Genomic DNA, 27,345 nt, shown 5'->3' on the forward strand with positions numbered 1-27,345 from the left:
CTGGGACTCCAGGATCATGACCTGAGCCGAAGGCAGTCGCTTAACCAACTGAGCCACCCAGGCGCCCTCCTTTAGTGTTCTTGAAAGTCATGTTCCTGTCTGGTAGAAAAGAGTAGTCGAAAGATGCCAGTGGACCAGTGGGAACCGGCTCCTCCCTCCTTCCCCGGGCCTTTGATCGTCCCAGAAGAGAACGAGCAGTAGAGGAATCCCAGCTGCTAACACTGCCTTTTCTTCTCCCTGCGTCTGGCAGCTGGTGTTGCGAATCAATGCCATTTATGAGGCCCGGAGAGGGAAGAAACGCGTGAAGAGGCTCTCCCAGTCCACGGAGAGCGGCTCGGGAAAAGGTACCGTCCACCGTCCCACCTCCCCCACCTATGTGAAAACAAGAGTCTTCCTAAAAGAGGCTTCCTGTTGTTTGGGGTTGGCTCACCAAAGAGGAGAACAAGGTGGTGCTTTGTAAATACCTCCTGTTGTCCTTGGGACCGCGGGACAGCGAAGAGCCAGGAATGAGCTCAGCCTGGTGGTGCATCCTCTGGTCCTGTTTCACTGTCCGTCAGGCCAGCCCAGCGCTGTGGGCTCTGGCTCACCCTGGGAGCTGCCTTCTTTGCTTCCCATGCATATAAGGAGCGGTCTCTGCTATATTACCAGATATAGGTACCATCTGAACTAGAGCCACATTAATTTGGAAATTATATTTAGTTGGACGAAGACCTAGTTTGTCCATTACGTTTAAATCACCAGAAAGAAAGTAGCCCCTCTGAAGTAGAAATCTTGGATTTGTGTCACTTCATACAAAAAGTTTTCTTATTAGAAAAACTCACATGAGCAACTTTCCTCCTATTGCCATCTTTAATTTGTTGTTTGTTTGTTTTTCTGTCTAGTGACAGATGAGAACAGTGAGTCTGACAGTGACACGGAAGAGAAGCTGAAAGGTGAGAAGACCAGCTGCCGTGCATGGCACAGGCAGGGGCTGGGGAGCTACCAAGATGGCCCTTCCTGTGTAATGTGAGGGACGGGACAGAGCGTCCTTGCACGAGCTTGTTGGGCAAGGCGTGAACGTCTGAGGGGATGGGGGACCCATGGGATGCGTGGGGGCCGGTCAGTCCTGAGCATGACCGGCATGGGCCTGTTCGGTCACTGAGTCTGTGGCTGTAGAGATGCAGGGTGGCTACGTCTACAGTGGCCCCGTTGCCTTGCCTTTCCGTTATTGGTGTTTTCCACACGTGGGATGTACAGCGCAGCTGGTCTGGGGTTCCAGACACCTGGGCTCTTGTCTCACTCCTGTGAAAATTGCTGTAGGACCAGAAGGAAATCACTGAAGATCTCAGGGCCTCTAATTTCTCATCTGTCAAATGAAGTCACTGAAATAATTGGTCTCTGTAGATCTAAATTCGGTGACTTTGGTCTAGGCTTTAGTGAGTTTTCCACAATTTCTCAGACCCCAGGGGGAAGCCCAGGAAAGCCATAGTCCAGGCCTGCTGAGTGAGGTGATGGAGACCCGTGCGGTCAGCGGCCCTGCCTCATTCATCTCTCACACCCTGTGCTCCCTGGCCCACCTCTAGGATGAAACAAGCCCGTTTCCATCACAGACAACAGCGGCAGGAGGGAAGGCAAGTGGGAGCTCCTGAGTTAGTCATGGCTCTGCCCAGTCTGTCATGCAGATGATGACAAAGTTTCCCGCTCGCAAAGCTCTGTGGTCTGGATTTTGTCACATCCCACAAACTGAAAGATGAAGGGAGTGTGTGAGGGGAGGAGTCAGTGTCTCCACCCCATCTGACAGAGCGACACAAGGATGACTCAAGCCACTGTCCCCAGTCCACCCAGCCAGCCCATGGCAGAGCAAAGCCCCGCGTTCCAGCCTTCTGCACCCCTATTAGCCTGGCGGCCCATCCAGTGTTGTTCCCCCCAAGTTTGGCAAGAACCCCAAAGAGTTTTGTACTCATTTGTTAAAGGTGGGAACGCTTGTAGGATCAGAAGGAGTACTCTGAGCCGGGAACCACACAGAGCTGTCACAGCTCTGTGCGGTTCCACGTCAGAAGGAGAGACGCCCAGGCGCTCACTCGCCCTCTCTCCCCAGCTCACAGCCAGCGCCTGGTCAATGTGAAGTCCCGCCTGAAGCACGCTCCCAGATACCCGTGCCTTGACCGGGAGCTCATGGAGTACCAGCAGAGGCAGCTGTTCGAGTACTTCGTGGTCGTGTCCCTGCACAAGAAGCAGGCCGGGGCTGCGTATGTGCCAGAACTCACCCAGCAGTTCCCTCTCAAGGTACAGGGCGGCCCGGCCTCGGCGGCCTGCGAGGGGGACTGTAGCACTCGTGCCCACATCTTGTTGGGACTCGCAGTTTCCGGGAGGTACAGGAGTCTGAGGAACACTCAGTGTCTAGAATCTTGAACCATGAGTCCCCATTGGGTATAGCAAATGAAAAAAGCTGCCGCTGGAGAATTTTGGAGGTCCCAGGTGGTGAGGGATTTGAAGACTCAAAGTACAGACAGAAACACTTACTCACTTCCTGTGGTGACTATGCCATCCTCTTCATCCTCCCCGTCTCCTTATCCAGCCACATCTCTTTCCAAGCTGTCCTAGAAGCATCTTTCCCATCAGCCACACAGCTCTCCCCAGGGAGGACTATGTTTGTGTCCATGCCAAACATCTGTACGTGCACCATGTACCCCTGGATGTGTGCACTAGATTTCTGTTCTGTTCTAACATGGTTCATGAAATGGCCCTCAGAAAGCCTAAAATGGCATGACCAATAATGTATAAATTTATGCATTCTTAGGCTTTGATGCCAGTATTAAAGAGGCTCTTTTCAGTCCAACCAGAATTTACTGAGACCCTATTACATTCAAGCTGTTTTCTGCTTGGCCCCATCATTACAAAGATGAGCAAAATGTGTTTCCTGTCCTCAAGAAGCGCATACTCTGACAGGAAGGCAAAAGATAAGCATACGAAGACTCATGAGGTAGAATGTGACACCATGCACGGTTCATACAATGAAGGTGCTCGGAGGCAGGGGGCGGGGAGGGCGTACCGTCCTGGTCCCCTCAGGGGCCTCCCTTTGCTGCCACCACCCACACATAATCCCAGTATCTGTGGAGGCCTGGGTCTCCTCCTGTCCTGGGCCAGCTTCCTTCTGTCCTGCCCACGGTGGTCCAGTGCAGCAATCAAGTCCTGTCCTTGGAATTTAGGATGGAAACTGTATAATTGAAGTAAGCCATGGGCACTAGCCCTCCTAACTGGCTCTATTGACCTTCCTTTAGCTGACCTCCAAGGATGATCCCCTGAAAACCCCAATACTATAGGTATGCCCACATTTATTTATTTATTTATTTCTAAAATATTTTATTTATTTATTTATTTGAGAGAGAAGGAGAGGGGGGTACAGAGGGAGAAGGGGAGAGAGAATCTCAAGCAGACTCTGCTGAAAGCAGAGCGCAACGCAAGGCTCGCTCTCACAACCCTGAGATCGTGACCTGAGCTGAAATCAAGAGTTGGACTCTTAACCGACTGAGCCACCCAGGCGCCCCGTAGGTATGCCCACATTTAGTTGAGGCCCACACGGAGAGAGCACCCAGGCACGAAGAACTGTTTTTATCCTGTTTACTTCCCTCGGGGCGTAGCACAATGTTGTACACGTGGCAATACTTAATCAATGTTTCAGGAACAAAGGCATTAATTCATGAATGAATGAATGAATCACCATAACTATTGAATGCTTGTAGTTTCCAACCTGGAATCCCCAGGCTCTTAGACATCCACATTAAAACTTCTTTGAGCAGAAACTTATATAGTCATTATTGGAAAGGGGACCAATCTGGAAATGTATCAAGAAAAAGTTACCTATAATCCCACTCCACAGAGATAATCGATGTTAGCATTTTATTATGTTTTCTCCCAGACTTTTCTCACAGTGTAATTTTCTGACAAAACTGGTGTTATACACTGTATAATTTTTGCATCATGTTTTGTAAACATATCATTATTCAGAAACATATTTAATATAAATTCTAAAGCTTTTTTTTTTTAATTATATAAACTCTGTTATGTGGGTATGCCCTAATCTGTTTAACCAGTCTCTTTCTGTTGGAAATGTATCTTGTTGCCAGTGTTTCTTTAGATATATATTTTAAATGTTATGTGATCATTCTGTACATGCATTTTTTGCAGATCAGGCTATTTTATATCTTCTTGCCTTTGCTCTCTTTCTCTGTCAGAAGTACCTTTTCCTCCTTTCTCTTTCTCATGAGTTTTATCCCCCATTTCTATAGTCACCTTGACCAAGACTTACTCTCCATATTTGCACACTAGAGATCATGCCTGCCATGTTCCACTAAAATGCTCAATATCATGTAATTATCTTTATGACAATTCGTGGAAAGTGGGAAATTTTCCAGCCATTTATGATTGCTTGTATTTGTGAGAGACATCTCCATGTCTCACTTCCTGTAAATGAGTGTATGTGCATATAAGAGCACATTTGTGCCCATATGGGTTGATAACTCCTATGTTGATGATAGCATGTATAGGCACATGTGTGTTCACACGTATTTGTGTGTATCGTGCATGTGATCCGAGGGCGGGTATATCCAAATGGATGGGCCATGTCAAAAAGTGCTAGAACTTGCCTCCCTACAAGGCCTACTCTGCAGTTCTCTAATGGTTTCCACTGTGGAGAAATGTCCCTGTTCTGTCCTTTTGTATTCTTTATAGTTGATGGCCCTTCCCTCTGTGGTGATTAATGACCCCTTCCAACAACTACACCCAGCTGGTATTTGCTTCTCTGTGAGACTGTCCAAGGGTAGTCAAAATTATTGCTTTGGCAACAGTCTGAGCTAGTGAATTATCAACTCAAAAACTGCTCCAGGACCAGCTGGAATCTTCTGGGTCATGGAGGGAAGAGAGTATCATTATATAGAAAAGAGACAGTGACTACTGATTCTGAAGGAGGAAAACCAAAAGACAGTTACTAATTGTCTTTAAGTCTATAAATGGTGGCTGTGTTTCATTCATTGATAGTTGTCTCAACCATTAATATTAATAGCAGCTTTAATTTTATTTGCTGTAGCCTAAGGGAAAACATACTAGAAGTAGGTTTTAAAATTGAGAAAAAATCAGCCCAGTGCTGTATTCCTTTGGATACTCTCTTTAGAGACCTTCCCTCTCTGACATTTGGTGTCCTGGGGAAGGCTTCTAGATCCTCTGGGAAGCATTCAACAGTGTTGGTGGTCTGCAGACTTCAGAAGCTGTCTGCAAAGCTGGTTTGAGGTGGAGGTCAATGGCAAGCTCTGAGAGACAAAATAAGAAATTGGTGGAAAATATTACAAAAAGAATTTAGGTTAGACATTACAGTTTTCTAACTTCAGAAATTCAGACTCCAAATATTTGGTACATCAAATTACTGAAGCTAACTTGAGCATAATGTTTTTCTTTAACTCTTTATAAAGAAAAGTTAACAAGTATAAATGTGTCATTAACAACAACAGAAGCCAGCCATTCTTCCCAACACTTTAGAAGTACAAATTTATAAACAAATATGCTAATTACTGATTATTCCTTTTTGTTTCCTAAACTTGAACCTATAGTGCTTCATTTTTAACATGGCACAAAAATATACAACATAGGGGCGCCTGGGGGGCTCAGTCGGTTAAGCATCTGCCTTCAGCTCAGGTCAGGATCCCAGGGTCCTGGGATCGAGCCCCGCATCGGGCTCCCTGCTCAGCGAGGAGCCTGTTTCTCCCTCTCCCACTCCCCCTGCTTGTGTTCCCTCTCTCGCTGTGTCTCTCTCTGTCAAGTAAATAAATAAAGTCTTTAAAAATGTATATATATATATACACACACACACATACACACACACACACACACAACATAAAATTCACCCTCCCAACATTTCCAAGTATATAGAACAGTGTTGTCAACTGCACGCACATTATTGTTCAGTAGATCCGCAGAATGGGGCGCAAAGCACAGACTCCTGTTCATACACAAATAAGTAAACACATGGCTTTAAATACAATCTTTAATTAGACTTTAAAGATTGTATGTATTTATTTGAGAAAGAAGAGCAAGAGAGAGAGAGAGAGATTGAGAGAGCAAGCATGAGCGGGGGAGGAATAGAGGAAAAGGGAGAAGCAGACTCTCTGCTGAACAGGAAGCCCAATGCGGGGCTCAATCATAGGACTCCGGGATCATGACCTGAGCCGAAGACAGACGCTTAACTACCTGACCCACCCAGGCACCCCTGTTCTGTTTTTTTAACAAGAGGATGTTCATTCAGTCTATGATGTCAAATAAATCAGAGAGAGAGAGACTAAAGATTAAGATTCCTAGCTAGAGGGGCACCTGCATGGCTCAGTCAGTTGAGCATCCAACTCTTGATTTCAGGTCAGGTCATGATCTCAGGGTCGTGGGATCAAGCCCCCCTTCAAGCTACACACTCAGTGCAGAGTCTTCTTGTCCCTCTCCCTCTGCTCCTCCCCACTGCAATCTCTCTCTCAGGAAAAGTTAAAAAAAAACAAAACAAAACAGGAAAAACCATCCCTAGCTAGATTCCACACTAATTATGTGACCATGGACATATCACTTAACATGTCAGGGCTATTTCCTTATCTCTAAAATAAGAATGTGACACTGGATGATGTCTCATTTCCTTTCAGTTCTGACATTCAAGGACAATGAAATTAATTGAAGTTTAGTGTATAATGTAATTTAACTGGATGTGTTCACTAAGAAATGTTACAAAATGTCTTTGCCTGGATCGAGGAAGAGCAGCTTTCAGGGGCCCAGAGGTTGGAAGACCAGATTCAAGGCTCTGCCTTGCAGATTCAGAGTCTCCTATTTGGAGGGGATTGGTTTGACACTTTTTCCTTATTGGTTAAATAGTTATAGTCCAGGGGCACCTGGGTGGCTCAGTCGGTTAATCGTCTGCCTTCAGTTCAGGTCAGAGCCCATAATCCTGGGATTGAGTCCCGTGTCGGGCTCCCTATTCAGTGGGGAGCCTGCGTCTCCCTCTCTCTCTGCCGCTTCCCTTGCTTGTGCTCTCTCACGCTCTCTCTCTCTGTCAAATAAGTAAATAAAATCTTTTAAAAAATAATAAAAAATAAAATATAGTCCAAAAAAATATACAAAAAATAAAATAAATAAAACAGTTATATTCCAGAATGTTAGACATCAAGAATATTTCTCTAAAACACACTATTTTGTTTTCTCCTGACTTCTCCCATAAGACTAGAGTTGACAGTGCCCTGGGGAAAAAAAGGCCCCAGCAGACTGAGCTACAGACCCTTCCTAGGTTAAGGTGGTGGTCTCAACTGTGGGCAGGTGGAAGATGTGGTCTTGCCAAGCATCTGCCTTTCTCTCCCAAGCTGGGGTTTATTCCCCAACCTTCTCTCACCCTTCTCGCTGCAGTTGGAAAGGTCTTTCAAGTTCATGAGAGAGTCTGAGGACCAGCTGAAGGCTATCCCTCAGTTCTGTTTCCCTGATGCCAAGGACTGGACTCCTGTCCAGCAATTTACCAGGTATGTGCAGGCATCTCCCTTCCCCACCCCCAAAGGCTCGGCAAGAACCAGGGAGAGGTCATAGAGGACAGACGCCATAATTCGGTTTTACTGCCAGCAATCCTGATGGGCCCCAGGCTAGAGACTTTCCCCACCGGTGTTTTAAAACTTCCCTGAAGATAAGAACCACCTGGCTAAATATGCAGATTCCCAGCCTCCCACTCAAATCTGGGCATATGTTTGGTTCATAAGCCTCTGTGAAGGGCAAAAGTAATTCTTCGTCTAGGAGAAACTAGAGGAACATTGCCTGTCACCCTTCCTTGTCCGTGCTCTGGAATCATTTAATAGCAGCCCATCTAGCTGTCAACTCAGATTGTGATAGCTTTACGTTTCTGCTTTAACCATGTTGTTACGTACCAGTATTTTTTTTATCAGATGTTTCAGCAATTGACCAAACTCAGGGGGCTACATAGCCTGTATTTGAGGCACACTGTGTTCCTCAAGGTTGGCTCAGCAGTCTCTCAGGGCAGTCCAAGCCTCGGGGGGCTCTGAAGAGACAGTTCTCAGGGAGGGTCACCCCAGGGGCAGTTTCAAGAGGGACACAGAACTGTCCCCTCTTCGGCTGCTCCTTCACTGAGTCACATCCCTAGAACAGCGGGTGCCCTCTCACCCTGGAGCTCACGGAGGGCCATAGTCACAACCGATGCTCTGTAAGTGACTGCCGTTCTTGGGCAACGGGGCGGTCAGGTGATCGAGCGCTATGAGACCTCATCCTTTCAGGATGCAGTGACACTTTAGGTCTCCTTCTCCCTCACACAGACCCCAAAACTACAGGCGCACAGAGTCCTCGCACAGAGATGGACAGGCAGGACAGGGAGCCGCCCTTTTTGACAGCCCCTCCAGAATGTCCCCCGATTGCTCTCTAACCAGGTGTCTTTTGTTTTGTTTTGCTATGTAATGTACTTTTGTTTCCCCAACCGCAGTGAAACCTTCTCATTTGTCTTAACTGGAGAAGATGGGAGCAGACGGTTCGGTTACTGCCGAAGACTGCTGGTTAGTACAGTCTTCTGTTGGTCTGCCAGCGCTCTGGGCAGCCCTGCGCAGCACTGGGTCCTGGGGCTCCACCGTGTGCCATGAGAGAAGAGGCAGGAAGTGTGACAGGTTCATCAGCGGAGTTAAAAACATGGAAGATTTGGGTATTCATCGAAATCTTACTGGTAGAAAGGAACAAGAACTCTGTCTCCCTTAGAAAGAAAATACTTCCTCCATTATTTTCCCTGCCAAATAAAAGACCTTTCTGTCCTTAAGCCAAATATTCTTTCTAATAAAACATGCTAAACAGACCCGGAGAGCTTATAGCGCACACATTCATAACGGTTGCTAAGGGCCAAAGAAGGATAGTTCTGTTGTTCATGCTACAGATCATTCAAGAATGTGTTCTTCAGAACAATCACCTTTAGAAGTGATGATTGTATTCCAATGAAATGATCATGCTAACCGATTTTAGAGCTTGTCTTTTTGAGACCCATTCTTTTGAAAATCTTTAATAGAAGCAAATCATTTTCCACTCAGTGTATTTGAATCTTTGAAGTAAGTTGATATAATTTAGAGTCAGGATAATGCACAGCACATAGTAGGTATTCAATAAATATTTGTTGAATTAATTAGTGAATAAAAAGCATAGATAACAATTTAAAAAGTGAAATGGATAATAAGTTTTGGTAATGAAATTACTTTGACATATTGAGATTGATTTTCATTTTGGTTGGAAAATTACCTTAAAAGGCAGGTTCCAAAAAGGATATTCAGAAATGATTTCTGGTTTGGAATTACCATTATAATAAACAACATTTGGTTTCAAGGTAACTCCTTAAGAGGGACCACAGTGATTTCGGTAAACAAGTTAAGCCTCCGTACTTTACAGCTCCATAGGCCATATTGAGCACCTACTGTGCGCACGACACCCTTGATTTGGTCCCTTCAGGAGACTATAAATATGTATACTGTGTGACCAGAAGTGCTTCCCACCTATAAAATGGGATATTGGTAACTACTTACTTGGGTTTTCAAAAGCTGCAGTAGGGAAACATCTGGCACATGACAGGCACTTAAAAATGTTTGGGTTCTCTACTTTGAGATGGTAACACTCACGATTTCCTTGTTTCACACCAAAAGCCTGGTGGCAAAGGGAAGCGTCTCCCTGAAGTTTACTGCATTGTGAGCCGCCTGGGATGCTTCAGCCTCTTTTCAAAGGTGAGGCCTCAGAGGAGGGAGGAGGGGAAGGCAAGACAGAGCCCGGGAGGACACAGGAAACACCTGGACTCCTGGTGCTTTTGTAATCATACCCCCACATAGTTTCCTTCCCACTTCCTCCCCCATCACCTCCTCTGTTCTCTTATCATTAGTACCCGCAGTGAGAGCCAGTGAAGGTCAGGGCCCAGAGAGAGGCGGTTGGGGAAGAGGCAAAGTAATTACAGAGGATGGAAGGGGCAGAGGATCTTCCCAGAATATTCCTTGTGTTTTACTTTCTTACTTCTAAGCATTGTCTTTTGTCATACTCGCTTTTGCATGACAAAGAGGCCACTTGGATGGATGGATGTGTAAGTATGTATATATGTGTGGTGTGTGTGAGATATTTATTATTGTAGTAGTGCTCTAAATGGATCAAAACCTTGGGGTGCCTGGGTGGCTCAGATGGTTAAGCGTCTGCCTTCGGCTCAGGTCATGATCTCAGGGTCCTGGGATCGAGCCCCGCATCGGGCTCCCTGCTTGGGTGGGGAGCCTGCTTCTCCGTCTACCTCTACTGTTCCCCCTGCTTGTGCTCTCTCGCTCTCTCTGTCAAATAAATAAATAAAATCTTTAAAATAAATAAATAAATGGATCAAAATCTTAATACAATTTGGTCCTCTTTTTGGGAAGATGAGCCAGTGTATCAAGACCTAGGAATTGCCATACTGAATTGGCTCACCCACCCCACTATTCTGGGTGGACAGAGGAGCTAATTGCTATTGTGTATGATGATAATCTCAAAAATTAGGTATAATCCAACATTCATTTCCTACATTAACCAGACATGAGTATCTAATCCATAAAGTGATTTTAAATTCTCCTTGAGCATTTCTTTCTGAGCTTTCTTTCGGAGAATTGAAGTCCTGTGTCTATTGTCCACGGATGGCAAACAGCACTTCCTAAAAGCGTTCCGAAACATGTCTGCCTCCTGGCCACCTTCCACTTACCTCAGAGGAAGCCTGATCTATACTGATCTAGTGTAACCTCTTGCCTTGGTAGAACTTATACTTCTGGGCAAGTGTGTTAGAAATAAAGAATGATATCGATGTATCTGTGTTCCTGCCTCCCCTCCGCTGGGGTGGTAAGCCTTTTACACAGAAGTTGGTCACTTAGAGGCTCTAGGACAGTTATGCATTACTGCTCACGTAGGTCTCTCCCAAGGGGTTGTTTAAATGTGGAAATAAGGCTGTGTCATAGCCTTTGCTGTTGTGAGAATGCTACAGAAGGTAGAAGTAAAACAGCTGAGTTAGCCCAGCATCCAGTGGTGCCTTTGGAATTCACGTGAGCTCCATTGTTTTGTCATGGACGGGGGATGACAAGCAAGTCAACATACTAACAGTGTGTGATGCACAGTTCTGTGCTTTTGTAGCATTTTTGTGACTAGAGATACTGTGGGAGTGTGATGTGATGCCATGCCAAAGACCAAACAGTAAATATGCTGGATAGAACCAGAAACAGAGCTTTGGCAAACTGATCTCTAAAACTCGAGCTCTTTCCAGGTGAGGGACTAGGATGGCTAAAATGACAAATTGTCCTGTTGTACAGAAAAAGGAATCAGGGTTGTGAGTTCAAGCCCCACATTGAAAAACAAAAACAGAAAACGAAGGAAGGAGGGAAGGGGAATCCTGTTCAAGAACAGCTCTCAAAATCTCTGAAGAAAAGTATACCATTAAGTATCACTAACAGTCATGCCGAGTAACAAACCACAGTGGCTTAAAGCACCAGTCATTTATTCTTACAGACGCGCAGATCAGCTGGCCTCAGCTCGGCTTTTCTCCACTGGGCTCACTCGTGCGCTGGGGGTAGGCTGGGAGTTGGCTGACTCAGGCAGCCCGGGCTCTGCTGTCGGCTGCCAGTCTGGGGTTGGGCCTAGTCCACATGTCTGTCTTCCTCCTTAGACAGGGAGCTGGCCCAGGTGTGCAGTTCTTGTGCCTGAGGCAGAGGCCCAAGTGGGCAAGCAGAAACACGTAAGACAGGCCTCCTAAGGCCCAGGTTTCAAACTGGTGCACTGTCACTTCTGCTTCAGTGTTCCTCATCCATTCTTTATTACCCCCTAACCAGCCTTTTAAGATTTTTTTTCCCTGAATTGCCTCCCCACCCCCAAAAGATTCTTTTTAATTTTTTGTCATGTTATTTTTTAACATGCTAAAATAAACATAACATAAAAGTTACTATTTTAGCCATTTTTTAAAGATTTTATTTTTAAGTAATCTCTACACCCAACATGGGGCTCAAACTCACAACCCTCAGATCAAGAGTTGCATGCTCTACCGACTAAGCCAGCCAGATGCCCCTATTTTAGCCATTTTTAAGTGTACAGTTGATTAGCATTATGTTCATTCACATTGTGTATAACTGTCACCATCATCCATCTCCAGAATTTTTTGATATCTCTGAACCAAAACTCTGCACCCATTAAACACTAACTCCCCATTCCCTTCTTTCCCTAGTCCTGGCAACCACCATTCTACTTTCTGTCTCTATGAATCTGCTCACTGCAGGATCTCATGTAAATGGAATCATATATTTATCCTTCTGTGACTGACTTATATTCACTTAGCATATGTCCTCAAGGTTCATCAATATTGGAGCATATGTCATAATTTCCTTCCTTTTTAAAGCTGAATAACAGTCTATTATTTGTATATATCACATTTTCTTTATCTGTCCATCAGTTTATTAGATGAACATTTGTGTTGTTTCCACATTTTAGTTATTGTGAATTATGCTGCTATGAACATGGCCATTCAGATATCTGAGTCCCTGCTTTCAAATATTTGGGCTATGTACCCATAAGTGTGGAATTACTGGATTATATGGTAATTCTATGTTTAATTTTTTGAAGAATTACCATATATACGATCTTTTTAATTTTAATAATAAATTTCATTTAACCCACATATCCAGAATATTATTTTTTCAACATATAATCCATATGGTCATTGATAGTTTACATCCTTAATTTTGTATTCTGAAATCTACTGAGGATTTTACACTTTACAACACACCTCAATTCAGACTCGCCATATTTCAAGGGTTCAATGGCTACACGTGTATTAATATAAATGGTATTTTTATTTAAACTCTTTGGTCCGGGGTGCCTGGGTGGCTCAGTCGTTAAGCATCTGCCTCCAGGTCAGGTCATGATCCCAGAGTCCTGGGATCGAGCCCCGTGTCGGGCTTCCTGCTCTGCGGGAAGCCTGCTTCTCCCTCTCCCACTCCCCCTGCTTGTGTTCCCTCTCTCACTGTGTCTCTCTCTGTCAAATAAATAAATAAAATCTTTAAAAATAAAAAAAATAAATAAATAAAAAATAAACTCTTTGGTCCACAACTAGATTATGGAGGGTCTTGCATTTAGATTTTTTTTTCAAATAACAGTTTTATTGATGGGGCGCCTGGGTGGCTCAGTTGTTAAGCGTCTGCCTTCGGCTCAGGTCATGATCCCAGGGTCCTGGAATCAAGCCCCGCATCGGGCTCCCTGCTCAGCGGGAAGCCTGCTTCTCCCTTTCCCATTCCCCCTGCTTGTGTTCCCTCTCTCGCTGTGTCTCTCTCTGTCAAACAAAATCTTTAAAAAAAATAAAATAAAATAACAGTTTTATTGAAATATAGTTTGTAAAACATAAAATTTGCCCATTTAAAATCTAGGATTCAGTGGCTTTTAAAGCATATCCACACAGTTGTATAACGATCACCACATTTATAGGACATTTTTATCACCCCAGCAAGCAACACCTGTAGCCATGAGCAGTCACTTTCCAACCCTAGTAACGACCAATCTGCTTTCAGTCTCTATGGATTTGCCTGTTCTGGACATTTTATCCAAGTGGAATCATACAATAAGTGGCCTTCTGTGACTGGTGTCTTTGACTTAGCCTAATCTTTTCAAGGTTCATCCATGTTGTAGCATGAATCAGTATCTCATTCCTTTTTATGGCTGATAATGGTATATAATGGAATATCACATTTTGTTTATCCATTCATCAGTTGATGGACATTTAGGTTACTTCCCCTTTTTGACTATTATGAATAATTCTGCTATGAACATTAATACACTAGTTCTTGTTTTTGTTTTTTTTTTTAAGATTTATTTATCTTAGAGAACACGCGGGGGTGGGGCAGAGGGAGAGGGAGAATCTCAAGCATACTCTATGCTGATTGTGAGCTCGCCGACACGAGGCTTGATCTCACCACCCTGAGATCATGACCTGAGCTGAAATCAAGAGTCAGACGCCTAACTGACTGTGCCACCCAGGCACCCCAATGTACAGTTTTTGTGTGAACATGTTTTCATTTCTGTTGGTAAATATCCAGAAGTGTAATGGCTAAGTCATATGGAAGCACTATCTTTAACCTTTTAAGGTACTGCCAGACGGCTTAGCAAAGGGGCTTCACTAGTTTACATTCCCACCAGCAGTACATGAGGGTTCCAATTTCTCCTCTTCCTCACCAACACTTGCTATTGTCTATCTTTTGGTCATAGCCATCCTAATGGGTGTGAAGTGGTATCTTGTTGTGGTTTTGGTTTGCACTTCCGTAATGGCTACCCTCAGAGATATTTTAACTCCACAGATACACTGTAGATCTTTTTAGGTACTGTGGGCTTTTAAAGGGCTACAAACCATTATAATATCTAAGTTTCTTTCAGCATCACCCCCAAGAACCAATTTTTATCCCCTTGGGGGCAATATTGCTCCCAGTGAGAATGCATGTATTAGGCCAGTAAGTTAAGTGGCCAAACCCAAAGTCAAGGGGATCAAGGAACTTCACCACTTTAGTGAGAAGAATTGCAAAGGCACATGGCAAAGGAGTGGGTACATAGAGAGGAGATTTGAGGCAATAACATATGGGGTGAAAACACTTTAAGTTTGGCCTGATGAGGACAGCAGGGCTTCCCCATAATTCTTTAGTCATGGTGGCAGGCCCATTTCATCGAAAACGGAGTGATATCTTGGTGCCCTGACTTCAGGATAGCTAAGCTGCTTTTGTGACCCTTGCAGATCTTGGATGAGGTGGAAAAACGGCGAGGCATTTCTCCTGCCCTGGTACAGCCCCTCATGAGGAGTGTCATGGAAGCCCCTTTCCCAGCACTGGGCAAAACCATCGTTGTCAAGAACTTCTTGCCAGGATCGGGAACTGAGGTAAGTCATCAGATTCCTATTGTCTCCTAGGGGAGAGAATGGCTCAGACCAAACGGCTGGCTTTCAGAGGTCTGTTACATCACTGAATGTGACATCAGACATCATAAAATCCACCCTAAGTCCTGTCCCTCCGTTCCAGGGTTTAGTCCCAGAGAGCAAGCCCCAGAGCTGTGCCATGGCAGCTCATGGTGTTTCTTTGCATGACATTGGTGTTACAGGTGAGGGAACTGGATCCTTAGCTTCTCTTACTAGCCAATTACACTCATAGGTTGTATTTGAACCTATTTACATTGTTGGTCTCCATCACCTCTGTAACTTCATAATGTAAAACAGATTATTTTCAGGGAAGACAAGCGTACATACTACTTTTTATTCACCTGTCTAGGACTTTGAGGTACGTCCCTTTCCTTGGCTGGGTTGGAACTTAATGCAGGACTTTATTTTCATCCTTCCCATTCCCTTCATATGGCTCTGTAGATATCACTAGGCAGATTCCATTCAGCCTTGAGTCTCTAGTTGCAAAAGCCCTTGAAAAAGCAGCTCTGGATACAGGTGAGGGATTAAGGATAGGTCTAGGGTATTCTGGAACAACTCAATTTCCCAGAACAGAGGGAAGCATTCTCCATGTTGCTGGAGAACCCTGTAGTATCCTATACCAGATGCAGGTGGCTTGGCCATAAGGATGTTAACATTAGTGAGCCCCACTATGGGGGCAGCACTGGGCAGGTGTCATGCTCAGAGTAAAACACCAGTCTCTGCTCACTGTGAAGGAGTCAGCTATTTAAAGGGAAAAACACACATGAGCAGTGACTTGAGATGAATTTGGGAACATTTCAACGAGTACAGAATGAGAAGATGTGCCCACTAAGCATATAAGCTGTAAGACACATCATAAGGAAGGGATTGGTATGGGGTTGGGTTTATTGAGAAATGCCTTCCAGAGGAGGTGAGTCCGGAAAGTGCTGCTTAGATCTGTTGGTCCTTCTGCGTGAGCCTGTGACTCCATTCCAGCAGGTAATATTCCCTCGTGAGGCAGAGACACTTTCCTGTGGGACTCTAAGTGATAGGACATCAACAGTCATGGAACTCCCGGGGAGGGGGATGGTCCAGACATGTCACTGTCAGGCAGAGCCTCCAAGCATTTGGGGCCACGGGCCATTGATTCTGCCATCCAGTGTCCCCACCTCCATCTGAACATTCCTCACACTCAACTGTGAGAAAGAGTTCGTACCAAGTGTACCTGCTCCCTCAGTGTCCTAGGATCTTTCTTCTCCCCAATCACTTTTGCCTTCCTCGTTTTCTTTCCCTCTTCCTCTGCAAATGGCTCACCCCTGCTGAGGACCTCCTCATGGCTGCTCTGTTCCCCGGCAGGTGATTGAACTGTGCCGCCCACTGGACTCCCGGCTCGAGCACGTAGACTTTGAGTCTCTCTTCTCCTCTCTCAGCGTCCGCCACCTGCTCTGTGTGTTTGCCTCCCTGCTTCTGGAAAGAAGGATCATCTTCATCGCAGACAAGCTCAGGTACCTGCCTTGGCCATTTCTACTAAAGTGTCTGAATGACAGTCGGAGGACTGTCTGGAGCGTGGGGGGCAGGTGACTGCCCAGGACTGCAGAGGAAGCCCCTCTGAGGGAAGAGTGCAGACCAGTGGGCCGCGAGGATGGGAGGTTTATAAGGCACACTGGTTCTGTAAAACAACGTAAGCCTGCGCTTCTCTGTGCTACTTATCTGATATTCAGCCTACCTTTCATCATTCCGCGGGGTGCTGGGCGCTCTGCTGTGGGCTAAAGGCACAAGGGTAAAAGCGCAGAGCTGTACTCACGGTTTTCAGTCCAAGTGGGGCGGGGGATGGAGGCGTGAGCAGAGCCCCTGGGACTGTGCCGTCGAGGCTTACCGGAGTGGCATGTTCTGGACACCAAGGAGGGCACTCACGCTCAGAGGAGGCCACTTCTGGGTGAGTCCTGAGACTAAGAGCAAGTAGAAAGCACATTCCAGGCTAAAGGAGCTATAGCTATCTAGACAAAGGAAAGGAGACAGGAGGCCAAGCGTTTCACCTTCAGAAACTTGTAAAGCAGTTCACTACAGCTAAGCAGACGAAGGAAGGCGGAGTGGGGGGCAAGGGGCCAAGGTTCACAGAAGCCTGCAGGGCCGTGCTAAACACAGATGGATCCCCACGGTGGATAAATGACACAGAATCACACACACCTGCTCACTGCATGGTAGGATGCCCCCCATGTCCTAAGGGACACGTTCAGTGATTTGCAAAGCCCAAGTCACAAATCAAAGAGCCAGAGGAGATGCAGATAGGGATTTGAGTGAATTCTGAATTAAAAAAGAAAAAAAAAAGAATTCCTGGCATTTTCATCGCTTCAGAACACTGAATCAGAGGCTTCTTTGCTCCGGAACTGAGGGCACAGCAGCATGGCTGGTGACTGCCCCTCCAGGAAGGGCTGAGATGGGCCCGCCAACCAGGGAAAGCAGATGAGGCCAACCGAGGAGTCCAGCCGGAAAGAAGAAATGCCAAAAACACACAAATCAAAGAACTGTGGCTTGGAGAGGAAAGAGGACTCCCAAATCTGGAAAACAAAAGGGAGGAAGAAGAACAGGGAAAGAAGAACGGAAAGGACAGAGGAATGAATGTGGAGCTCATCAGGAACGTGGAAGGAAATGGAATCCAGTCCTCTCCTCCCACTCCAGCCCATCTGGTCATCTTGGTGATGCTCCTCTTTGGACAGCAGCCACTTAGCTATTCCCAGCCTGCTCCCCCACCCCCCCCACCCCCGGTTTTTAGTGAGCTCTTCACTGTTACTGTCATGCTTCTTGCACTCCCCAGTGCACTGGGGTCCGCGCAGGAAGCAGGCCGGCTCTCAGCCTGCAGCTGGTGCTGGGAGTGGGCAGCTCTCCAAGCTCACTGGGCACTGGGGAATTCAGGCGGGAGAGTTCTAAGGTTGGGGCTCTGGAAGCGAAAGATGAGTAATAACCCTTCAGTGACCAGGGTCGGGTTTCATCGAGTAGCTGTCTGTCTTCTCTGGAAGCTCCGCTCTGTCCCCGGAAGTAGAATTCTCAGGCTCCACCGTGGGGGAGGGGAAAGTGATGGCTCTCAGGAAGGCCGAGGCAAGAAGTGAAGGCCAGCCCAGTAAACCTGCTGCCCACCCAGACTGGAGATGGGGCCAAGCAGTCCCTTCAGGAGCTTGCTGCCGGGTTGAAGATGGTAGGCTTGGGAAGGTGCCTCCTGAGAAAATGTCTGGGAAGACGGGCATGGCTGGAGAGGAGTGTGCCCTCCCCAGGCTTCCCTCCCCAACAAAGGAGAACACGAAAGAGAGGTACAATGAGAGAGAGGGTGGGAATAGAAAGGGTCAAAGACAGATGCATCCCTGAAGGACAGCAGAGGGGATGGGTCAGGCTTAGGGTATGAAGACTCCTGGAAATACTGTGACGAAGATGTCTGGAGGGGACTTGCCCACCTCTCCCTCCAGCCTGGACAGATTTCTGGGTTGACAGACTGAAGCCCGTTCCCCAGAGCTGCTGTAACAAGAGACAAAGGAAGGTGAAGGGACTCCATCCCTGAGAATGGACCCTGCCCCGTGGCTGCATCTGGGTTGCTTCTCCCAGCTCCTCCCCTCCTGCTCAGCTTTACTGCGGGGACAGGTCACCGATGTGGTCGGATTGGAGGGGACTTCAAAGTGTCTCTCCTCGCCCCACTTTCCATGATGCCTGGTGTTCTGCCCTTAGAGACGGAGTCCCTTCGAACAGCAGACCGCCATGAGAGGGCAGAGGGGGTAAAACGCCAGCTACAGCTGCTGCAGGGACAGGGTCCAGAGCCAGACCATGGCGCAGTTAACCACTGTGTGAGTGTGTGTGTGTGTGTGTGTGTGTGTGTGTGTGTAAAACACCTTAATTACCTTTATAGACCCTTTAGAGCTTTCATACTTGCACATCCGTCTCATCACATGGGATGCAGGGCCCCGGGGTGCTTCCCCGGAGGAGGGAGGAAGCCTGAGCATCCTCAGCTGTGGGCCTGGGCCTCCTCATTTATGAAACCAGGGCTCATCTGCACCCAGGCCCCTCGTCACTGCGACTTGTGACAGCCCCCATGTCATGTTGTCCCCAAAGGCAGCCAGCCCCTGCTTTTCCTGTTACAAATGCCTCGAAGTATTCTCTCTCTTGCCCCATAAATTATCTTTCCATCCAATGCCCAGGCAGACCTGAAGAGATGGAAAAATAAATAAATAAAGGCCCATAGAGCTGAGGCCGGAAAAGAAGGAATCGCAGCATGAGCAAGCCTGATGACAGGAACAACACCGCCACCACAAAGAACACTGGAATGTCGCCTCTGGGCCCGGCTCTTGGAAGGGGTTGATCTGTACTCTTTCAGGCTCCTGACAACTCAGTCAGATAGCTTCTATTATTAGGAAACTAAGAAGCACACAGAGGTTAAGTCGCTTTGCTCAAGCAAGCCAGTGGTTAGTGGGAGGGCTGGGACGCAGGCAGCTTGGCTCCAGAGAAAATGAGAAGGGAGGAGGAGGAGCACGCCACGTGGTCTGGCGGGGGGAAGGGCAACCTCTGTGACCCCCATCTACAGAAATATATAAGGAAAGTCTTTTTTAAAACATGCCGTTGAGACCCCCTGTGTGCTTGGCATCAGGCTAGAATTGTGTACTGAAGAAGCTAAGACTTCTGTGCTTTTCTCCCCAAGCCCTCCCTCTCTGTGGCCTTCAGCTGGGGCCCAGTGAGGCTGGTGGGACCGGGCAACCCCACAGTCTCTCCTTGCTCTGAAATTCTCTCACTCCACAGGCCAGAGTGCTCGGGACCTCCTGGAACCGTGCTCCTTCGTGCCTTGCCCTCCCTTTGATCCTGGCCCAGAACCTGCTAAGGGTATCATTCCTGACCCCACCTCGTTAGGCGTCCTGTGCTTGCCAGAGTGTCCCAGGGGACGACCACCTCATGTGCCCAACTGTGCAGTGGGGGAGAGGACTGTCTAATGCCTGCAGGACCCCTCTGGCTCAAATGCTATGTGATTCTATGAACATGCTGCTGAGGGAAAGTCAGCCCCAACACCCCACCTCTCCCTGAGCTCCATAGGCTCACTCCCCTCCCGGCTTCATCTGGTTCAGTAGAAATCACCTGGGTAGCTACTGGGGCCTTCCTTAGAACGATTCCAGTCCCTGACACTTCAGAGCTGTGTGACGCCCAAGTAACTGTGCGTGCACATCTAATGCCCTTAACGTTCTTGGGTTAGAGTTAAATACGCACCGTGTTGTGGGTCCTCTCCAGGATGCCCAGGCCTCTGCTCTAGACTGTGCTCAGAAGTCGGGGCGTCTCTGCACCTCCTTTTACAGCTTACACTGTCTACTTCTGGAGACCTCGGTGTCAGGTCTCTCTGACCCTCCCCGTGGTGACCCCTTCCCTAACAGGCCAACTGAGCCAGTACAGGGAAATCTGGCTCACCTGTAAGAAAGTGACACAGCTGGGGCTCCTGGCTGGCTCAGTCAGTGGAGCCTGCAACTCTTGATCTTAGGGTTGTAAGTTTGAATCCCACATTGGTGTAGAGATTACTTAAAAATAAAATCTTAAGAAAAAAAAGAAAGAGAAGGAGGGAGGGAGGGAGGGAGGAAGGAAGGAAGGAAGGAAGAAAGATAGCTAATGATCAAAACACAGAAAATCCACCAAAGAACATCCTGTGTGTGAAGTTGCTGAGTGAAAAAAGCTAGAACCCATCTTCCCTTCTCGGGCCTGCTCTTCTTACTGGGTATCCCTCCAGGAGGAATCTGCCTCCACCTAATGCTGCCTGATTTATGGACAAAGAGCCATAGGGAACTGAAGAGTTCTTTGGCCAGGTCATGACAAACTAGGGCTTTGAGGACAGTGGCTGGCTGCAAATCATCTGACCTGGGAAAGTCTATGAGGAGAGCCTTCAGCATAAGCTCCCGTGGGGTCTTTCACCCTCATCACCCCTGGGCACGGTATTCCACACGCCACATGTGGTCCCATTTCCAGCCCTGTTCAGCTAGAAGTGGAAGCAAGCCTCCTCATTCTTCTGATTCCCCCCGATCTTTGTGAGACCTCAGAACAGCACAAGAGAGCAGGACAGGCCACGAGCTCAGTGAGTGGCCGCTTGGCATCTCGGTGGACGTTAGCCTGAATTTGGCCTGTAGTCATGCTGCCATATCCCCCCACCACACACACACACACACACACACACACACACACGCAATGTACTTACTCTTCACTGCTAGTGAGTCTACCCACTGCAACAGGAAGTAGCCGGGACTTGTGGCAAATACTGAATGAGTTATGAAAGAGTTTTAAGTCGAGCCAAAAATCTATCAAATTTAGAATAATATTTTTGCTCTGTTTCATCTTCAGGGTGGACACTGAGTGTTTCTTAAGGCTCCGTCAAGCCCAAGTTTGACAGATGGAAAAGAGAGAATGTTGTTGTGATGGCTTGTTCTGTTGTCATAGCAACCCAAATAAATATTTTCTTATACCCCTTTCTTCATTTCCCCAGTGATAAACATTTGTTTTTTAGTTTATTAATTTCAATTCCCAACATTTTGACTAATCTACAGACGCAGCCGAATCATAAAATCAGAGCTGCACATAAACAGATTTGTTCAAAAGTTTTAGATGGGACAAAGTTTTTAATATTCGAGAAATTTCCTTTTTATCCTTTTTGGGGTACCGGAAGACTATAAGCCAAATGACTACTTAGGATTAGGTGGTCAAATCTTTTTTTTAAGATTTATTTATTTACTTATTTCACACACACACACACACACACACAGTACCAGCAGGGGGAGCAACAGAGGGAGAGGGAGAAGAGGACTCCCCACTGAGCAGGGAGCCCGAAGCGGGGCTTGATCCCAGGACTCTGGGATTATGACTTGAGCCAAAGGCAGACGTTTAACTGACTGAGCCACCGAGGCACCCCAAGGTGGTCAAATCTTGGTAAATACTGGAGTTTGCACCTTGGCTTTGCCCATGAGTAACTGCACAGATAAGTTCCTAGGTAGCTATGCACCTTCGTCCTTTTGTGTTCTCCTTTTGGTTGTTTTTTTTTTTATCAGTATCTGTAAGCCTAAATGGGGACCCCCTGTCCTGTCTAGAATCGGTTATGCTTGGCAACGTTTGCCATCTCAGAAAAAGGTAGGGTTTGTGAGCGTGCCCTCTCTGGGCAGATGAGCTTGCCCGAGGCCCACCTGCAGCATCAATAGCTGCCACCCTGGTGGTCTGGCATCCAGAATACTACTTCAGAGGTCCCCAGAGTGGCTGCCAGTCTTAGAGGTACATACATTTCATTCAGCAAAAGCCTATGAAAAATACAACTTTAGTAACATAATGGGATCAGTCTGATGAAATATTAAGTATCAACTATCTATTTTTGCATATGAACACCAAGAAGGTAACATTTGGAGCAAGATTTGGAGACTAGCGTGACCAAAATTGTCTTCTACGTCAAACCCATCACTAGCAAAATCTTGGGCTGAAGACTTAGTCCGGTTCGTCCATCAGGGGTCAGATGCTCTCAGGCCGTCCTTGTTTGTGTTGCCACCTTTATGTGGAGCTTACTGCAGGGACTCAAAACCTCTCCACTACTTTGTTCTATTAGTTTGTCCCATGCGATGTCACCCCAGCTCTTCTGTCCTGTCTCCACTAATGAGCCCTAGGATTATCTCCCGATGACAAGCCGTGGTTCTTTTCACTTTCCAGCTATTTCCAGCGCCTGGTTTTCTTTCGCGCACGTAGATTTATAGTTTGTAAACATTAAAGCTGGAAGGAAGTTAGAAATTATCTAGTCCACTTGACTTATTCTACAGATAAGGAAGTTCAAGGCTTTCACCTAAGATCATACAGGAAGTAGCAAAGCCAGTTTTCTCGAGGCCCAGCCTAATTTTTTTTTTTTAATTTGGCAACATGTTACTTCTAGGTTTGAAAGTACAGTCATGGAAATATGGCAGCCAGGGCATGGTGGCACCCACCTCCCGCTAGGTCCCTCCACGTACCAGCCCAGACTGAAGTTTGCCTTTTGCTCAAGTTCCTGGGAATGATACACTAGGAGAGATACTTTGCTTGGGATACTGACGGATGCTGATAGGATCATTCTTCAAATTCCTGGGGAGTCTGTCTAACTCAGGAAACTCATTGTTTACTGTTCTGGTAGCATTTTAGAGAAGGCTCTGTGTTCAGTTCTTACTGGTTCCTAGGTGAGTTGGAAGGTTGCTGAGCATAGTAAACCCACATACGGTGACAGGAGCTTGGTAGCAACCAGAACCAAAGTGTCTTCTCCAGGAGAACTTGATTACACACAAGTGCATCCTGATTTCTCCAGACTAATGCTTCAACCCTCACAAAGCACCGCCAAATAGCAAAGCATTCTGGGACCCTTCTCCCCTGTGCCCATCTTGAAGCCCTGTGGCCCAGCCAGCCTCCCACGTGGGCATCACCTCCCTCCCCTGCTTTTGTACAAATCGATCACAGCTGAAGGCTGGTGTTGCTTTCCTCCACCCCCACGGTAACAAGAGCCAGCTGTGAGGGCTGTCTTCCTAGGACTTCCTCCAAAACATTGCCTCTCCTCCAACCAGCAGATGCTTAGGAAGGCTGTATGGCAAGCTTACTTGAAAAGTCATCCTCAGCGTCGCCCAAACCAAACCCTGTTCTTTCCATATTCCTTTTTTTTTTTAAGATTTTATTTATTTATTTGAGAGAGAATGAGAGAGAGAGAGCACATGAGAGGGGGGAGGGTCAGAGGGAGAAGCAGACTCCCTGCTGAGCAGGGAGCCCGATGCGGAACTCGATCCCGGGACTCCAGGATCATGACCTGAGCTGAAGGCAGTCGCTTAACCAACTGAGCCACCCAGGCGCCCTCTTTCCATATTCCTAAGAGACCACCCATCCTAGCAGTGCCCACCCCTCTACCCCCCGTGGAAGGCTCCTCTAGCCTTCATGAGCCTGGGAATAAAATTTCATTAGCACTTGCAGCAGAGACCGAGAAAAACACAAGCTATACTCAAAATAATCCCTTTCTCCTCTACCATTTATTTTGGGGGGAGAGTTGTCACTAACTGTACTCTTTGCAGAATTCGACCTTTCCTTCTAGTGTTTCAAGAGAGAGAAGTTGTTGGTTTGTTTTGTTTTTTTCTCCCAGCATACTGATGTGGGCCGGTGAGCAAGAGGAGGAATGCGCCACTCCTCAAATGATGCCCACCTGTTGTCATGAGCACCCGGCGCTCCGTATGCGCCTGCCAGCGAGGTGCTAATGACAGCCAGGTGCGGAAACATTTGGCCCCAGCTGCAACAGCACATCAGACGATTTAAAAACAAACAAAAAACCCTTGTCAGGAGAGATAGCAGGGGCCCACACCTGCCTCCGTGGCGAGCAGGGTACCCAGCTGAGTTGTCATCATTGGTCCCCATCAAAATTGAATTCAGCTGTCCTTTAGTTCCGTGCATTCCAGTGGCATGAATGAATTTGATCTTTCTCTCCGGAACATTTATTCACCCAGTGTATGTATCTGGCTAGAACTGGCATTGCTTCTCATTTTTAATGACCTGTTCCAACTGCTTCCTCATCCAGCTGGTTCACACTCTGCAGCTGAACGTTGGGAGGTGTGGGGGGGCTCCCGGCACTGCAGGGCCCCTTAGGCTTCCCCTAGGAGCCACAGGATGCTCTAGCGGCAGAGAGAAGCCAGCAACTCATTACACTTTCTCATTCCAGGAATGAGGCAGCAAGAAAGCAAAAGGGCAGAAGGCCTTTTCTTTGAGTTGGGAAAAAAAAAAAACTTAAACACATTTATTTTTCTACTGCAATGATTGAGGAAACCACAAAGGCTTCTCACTGTGTCTCTTCGTGCCTCCATTCCTCGCTCTGTATCTCTTCCCCTCCTCCAGGAGCGTCACGGCCCACCTTGAATGCAGAGGTCAGCCTCGGCCTCTCTCTCTTTAGCTCTTAAAATTCAAAAGAAGGGGCGCCTGGCCAGTTCAGTCGGTAGAGCATGCGGTTCTTGATCTCAGCGTCGTGAGTCCAAGCCCCACGTTGGGTGTAAAGCTTACCGAAAAAAAAAAAAAAAGATTGAAAAGAAGATGAACTCCATCTCTAAGGTGGCTCCAGGTCTAAAATTCTGTGATTCTATAACCTCCCTGGGGTCAAAAGTGCTTAAACCACAACTCTGAAAATGTGAAAGAACTCTTCAGCGTGAGCACTGCATTTTTATTCTCCGCTAGCAAGCGGACAGAAGTGAAAAGCTTCAGAACCAGCTGTGAAATGGGCCCCGCATGACCACTCCCACCGCCAAGGCCCACCCAGAAGCCACTCTTCCTCCAAGACACATTTGGGAGCTTCCAACAAACGTGCTGTCCAAGGAGACGGGTTTCATACACGAGGCTTCCTTCGGGGAATTCCTTCTCACCGTCTCTTTTAAGGTCCCTCTAGTCACTTGGGAATGAAAGCCAACATCCCAGGAAAACATGGAACATACCAGAATTCCAACTGAACCATTACTGTCTACCTGCCTCCAGCCTCCAGTTCTTTGGTCCAAATCGCTGACTTCAGACCCTTTTTACTGCAGGCCCTAATGAGCAATGTCGTTCACGTTCAGACCCAACGCATATACCACACACAGGCCCACAGATCGTTATTTACGACTGGAACAGAATGCAGCACACTCTTCTAGTCTGTTCTTTTTGTTGTTTCTAAGACTGATCACAGCCCACTAAAATTATTTCAGGACCCAATGATGGGCTGCAAACTGTAGTCTGAAAAAACCTGCTCTAGACCCAGCTATCCACATTTATATTTTAACATCCTGGTTTTCTCAGTTGTGTCCTCACAACTATAGTACGTGAGCAGATCAACTTTGCATACTGGTCACACACTGATACAGGTTGGTCCTAAAAGTTTTAAATTTTAGAACAAAGTAAATTCAACACATTCAGTCATCAAGGAAATTAAACACAAAGGGTGAGCAACTCACCAACAGTATTTACATTCCTGAATATCTGAGAGAAAGGGATGCCTGAGGAAAAATGTTTCTCTGCTTTGAGAGAAAATTCTTTGAGAAGTCACCAACCTGCCAGCTGAATTATTGCTGTTCTTCTCAGTATACGTCCTAACAATTATTCTCACTATTACTCAATAGGTATAAGGAAGGTATTATAAAGAAGGTATTATATACCTTATATACCTCCCTCTTATGAAGAAGATATTATGGGCATTATGATAATGAAATCTTGGGGTAGTATCTTTCTCGTTTTGGGGGTAATCACTTGAAAGAAAAGAGTAGGACCAAATAGTGCGACATGTGGGTGCCATGCTCCTAAGAAGCATTTCAGGACTCCACTTAGTGTTCAGAGAGATAATTTGCAAAGACAGGGAACAGGAAGGTCAGGAGGTTCATGCTGATAAATGAACAAGATTCAACATTACTCTTGTTTGGTTTGGGGGCCCCCAAATGCAGGTGGGATGGGAAAGGGGGCTAGTATATATTTTAAGGATGTTCAGGGATGCCAGATTCAGAGGAATTCCTTTTGCAGGTAAGTAATTTTTTCTTGGTTTTTTTTTTATTGTGATAAAATATACATAACATAAAGTTCACTATTTTAATCATTTTTAAGTACACAGTTCAGTGGCAGCATTAAGGACATTCACAGTGTTTGCGACCATCAGCACTGTCCATTTCCAGAACTTTTCATCATCTCAAACTGAAAGTCTGTTCACTCTAGGCAACAGCTCCCCATTCTCGCTCCCCCAGCCCCTGGTCTCTATGAATTTGCCTGTTCTAAGTCCCTCACGTATAAGTGGAATCGTCCAGTATTTGCCTTTTTCTCTCTGGCTTATTTCACTTGCTAGCCAATATCTTTTAGTTCACCTCTTTTCTCCTTAAGGAAGCCAGAGCTAAGTGATCCTATTAAAACGGGCTCAGGAAAGTTTTATGACATTGAGGTTGCAGGCAGACCTTGGTCTGTTGCACTTTGCAGATACTGCATTTTTTGTTTTTGTTTTTTTACAAATTGAAGGTTTGGGGCGCCTGGGTGGCCCAGTCGTTAAGCGTCCGCCTTCGGCTCAGGTCATGATCCCAGGGTCTTGAGGATCGAGCCCTATATCGGGCTCCCTGCTCGGCGGGAAGCCTGCTTCTCCCTCTCCCACTCCTCCTGCTTGTGTTCCCTCTCTTGCTGTCTCTCTGTCAAAAAATAAATAAAATCTTAAAAAAAAAATTGAAGGTTTGTGGCAACCCTGCATCAGGCAAGTTCATGAGCTCTGTTTTTCCACCAGCACTTGCTCACTTCATGACTCTGTGTCCCATTTTGGTAATGTCTCACAATATTTTTCATTATTATTATGTTACGGTCATCTGTGACTGCTGATTATGACTCACTGAAAGCTCAGATGATGGTTAGCATTTTTTAGCATAAACTACTCTTTTTTTTTTTTT

The 27,345-nt window shown here is 46.5% G+C and overlaps 1 protein-coding gene across 4 annotated transcripts in view; it reads left to right on the forward strand.

The window, feature by feature from the left end:
• The window catches only part of DENND2A (DENN domain containing 2A), a 79,701-nt gene extending 52,744 nt beyond the window's left edge, over nt 1-26,957 (forward strand). For 3 of the 4 annotated variants that reach the window (XM_081799985.1, XM_081799986.1, XM_081799987.1), the window contains exons 7-15: nt 251-344; nt 882-932; nt 2,078-2,265; nt 7,405-7,514; nt 8,477-8,546; nt 9,669-9,746; nt 14,780-14,920; nt 16,292-16,440; nt 24,806-26,955. In XM_081799985.1, the coding sequence (XP_081656111.1) occupies nt 251-344; nt 882-932; nt 2,078-2,265; nt 7,405-7,514; nt 8,477-8,546; nt 9,669-9,746; nt 14,780-14,920; nt 16,292-16,440; nt 24,806-24,860 (936 nt within the window). In that variant the 3' untranslated portion in view covers nt 24,861-26,955. Of the gene's footprint in view, nt 1-250; nt 345-881; nt 933-2,077; nt 2,266-7,404; nt 7,515-8,476; nt 8,547-9,668; nt 9,747-14,779; nt 14,921-16,291; nt 16,441-24,805 lie in introns of all 4 variants that reach the window. The other variant, XM_081799988.1, reaches the window with a different exon arrangement.
• Nucleotides 26,958-27,345: the final 388 nt, after the last annotated feature.

The sequence above is a fragment of the Leptonychotes weddellii genome, chromosome 12 (assembly GCF_054177405.1).
Source record: "Leptonychotes weddellii isolate Sample4059 chromosome 12, ASM5417740v2, whole genome shotgun sequence".
Taxonomy (NCBI): domain Eukaryota; kingdom Metazoa; phylum Chordata; class Mammalia; order Carnivora; family Phocidae; genus Leptonychotes; species Leptonychotes weddellii.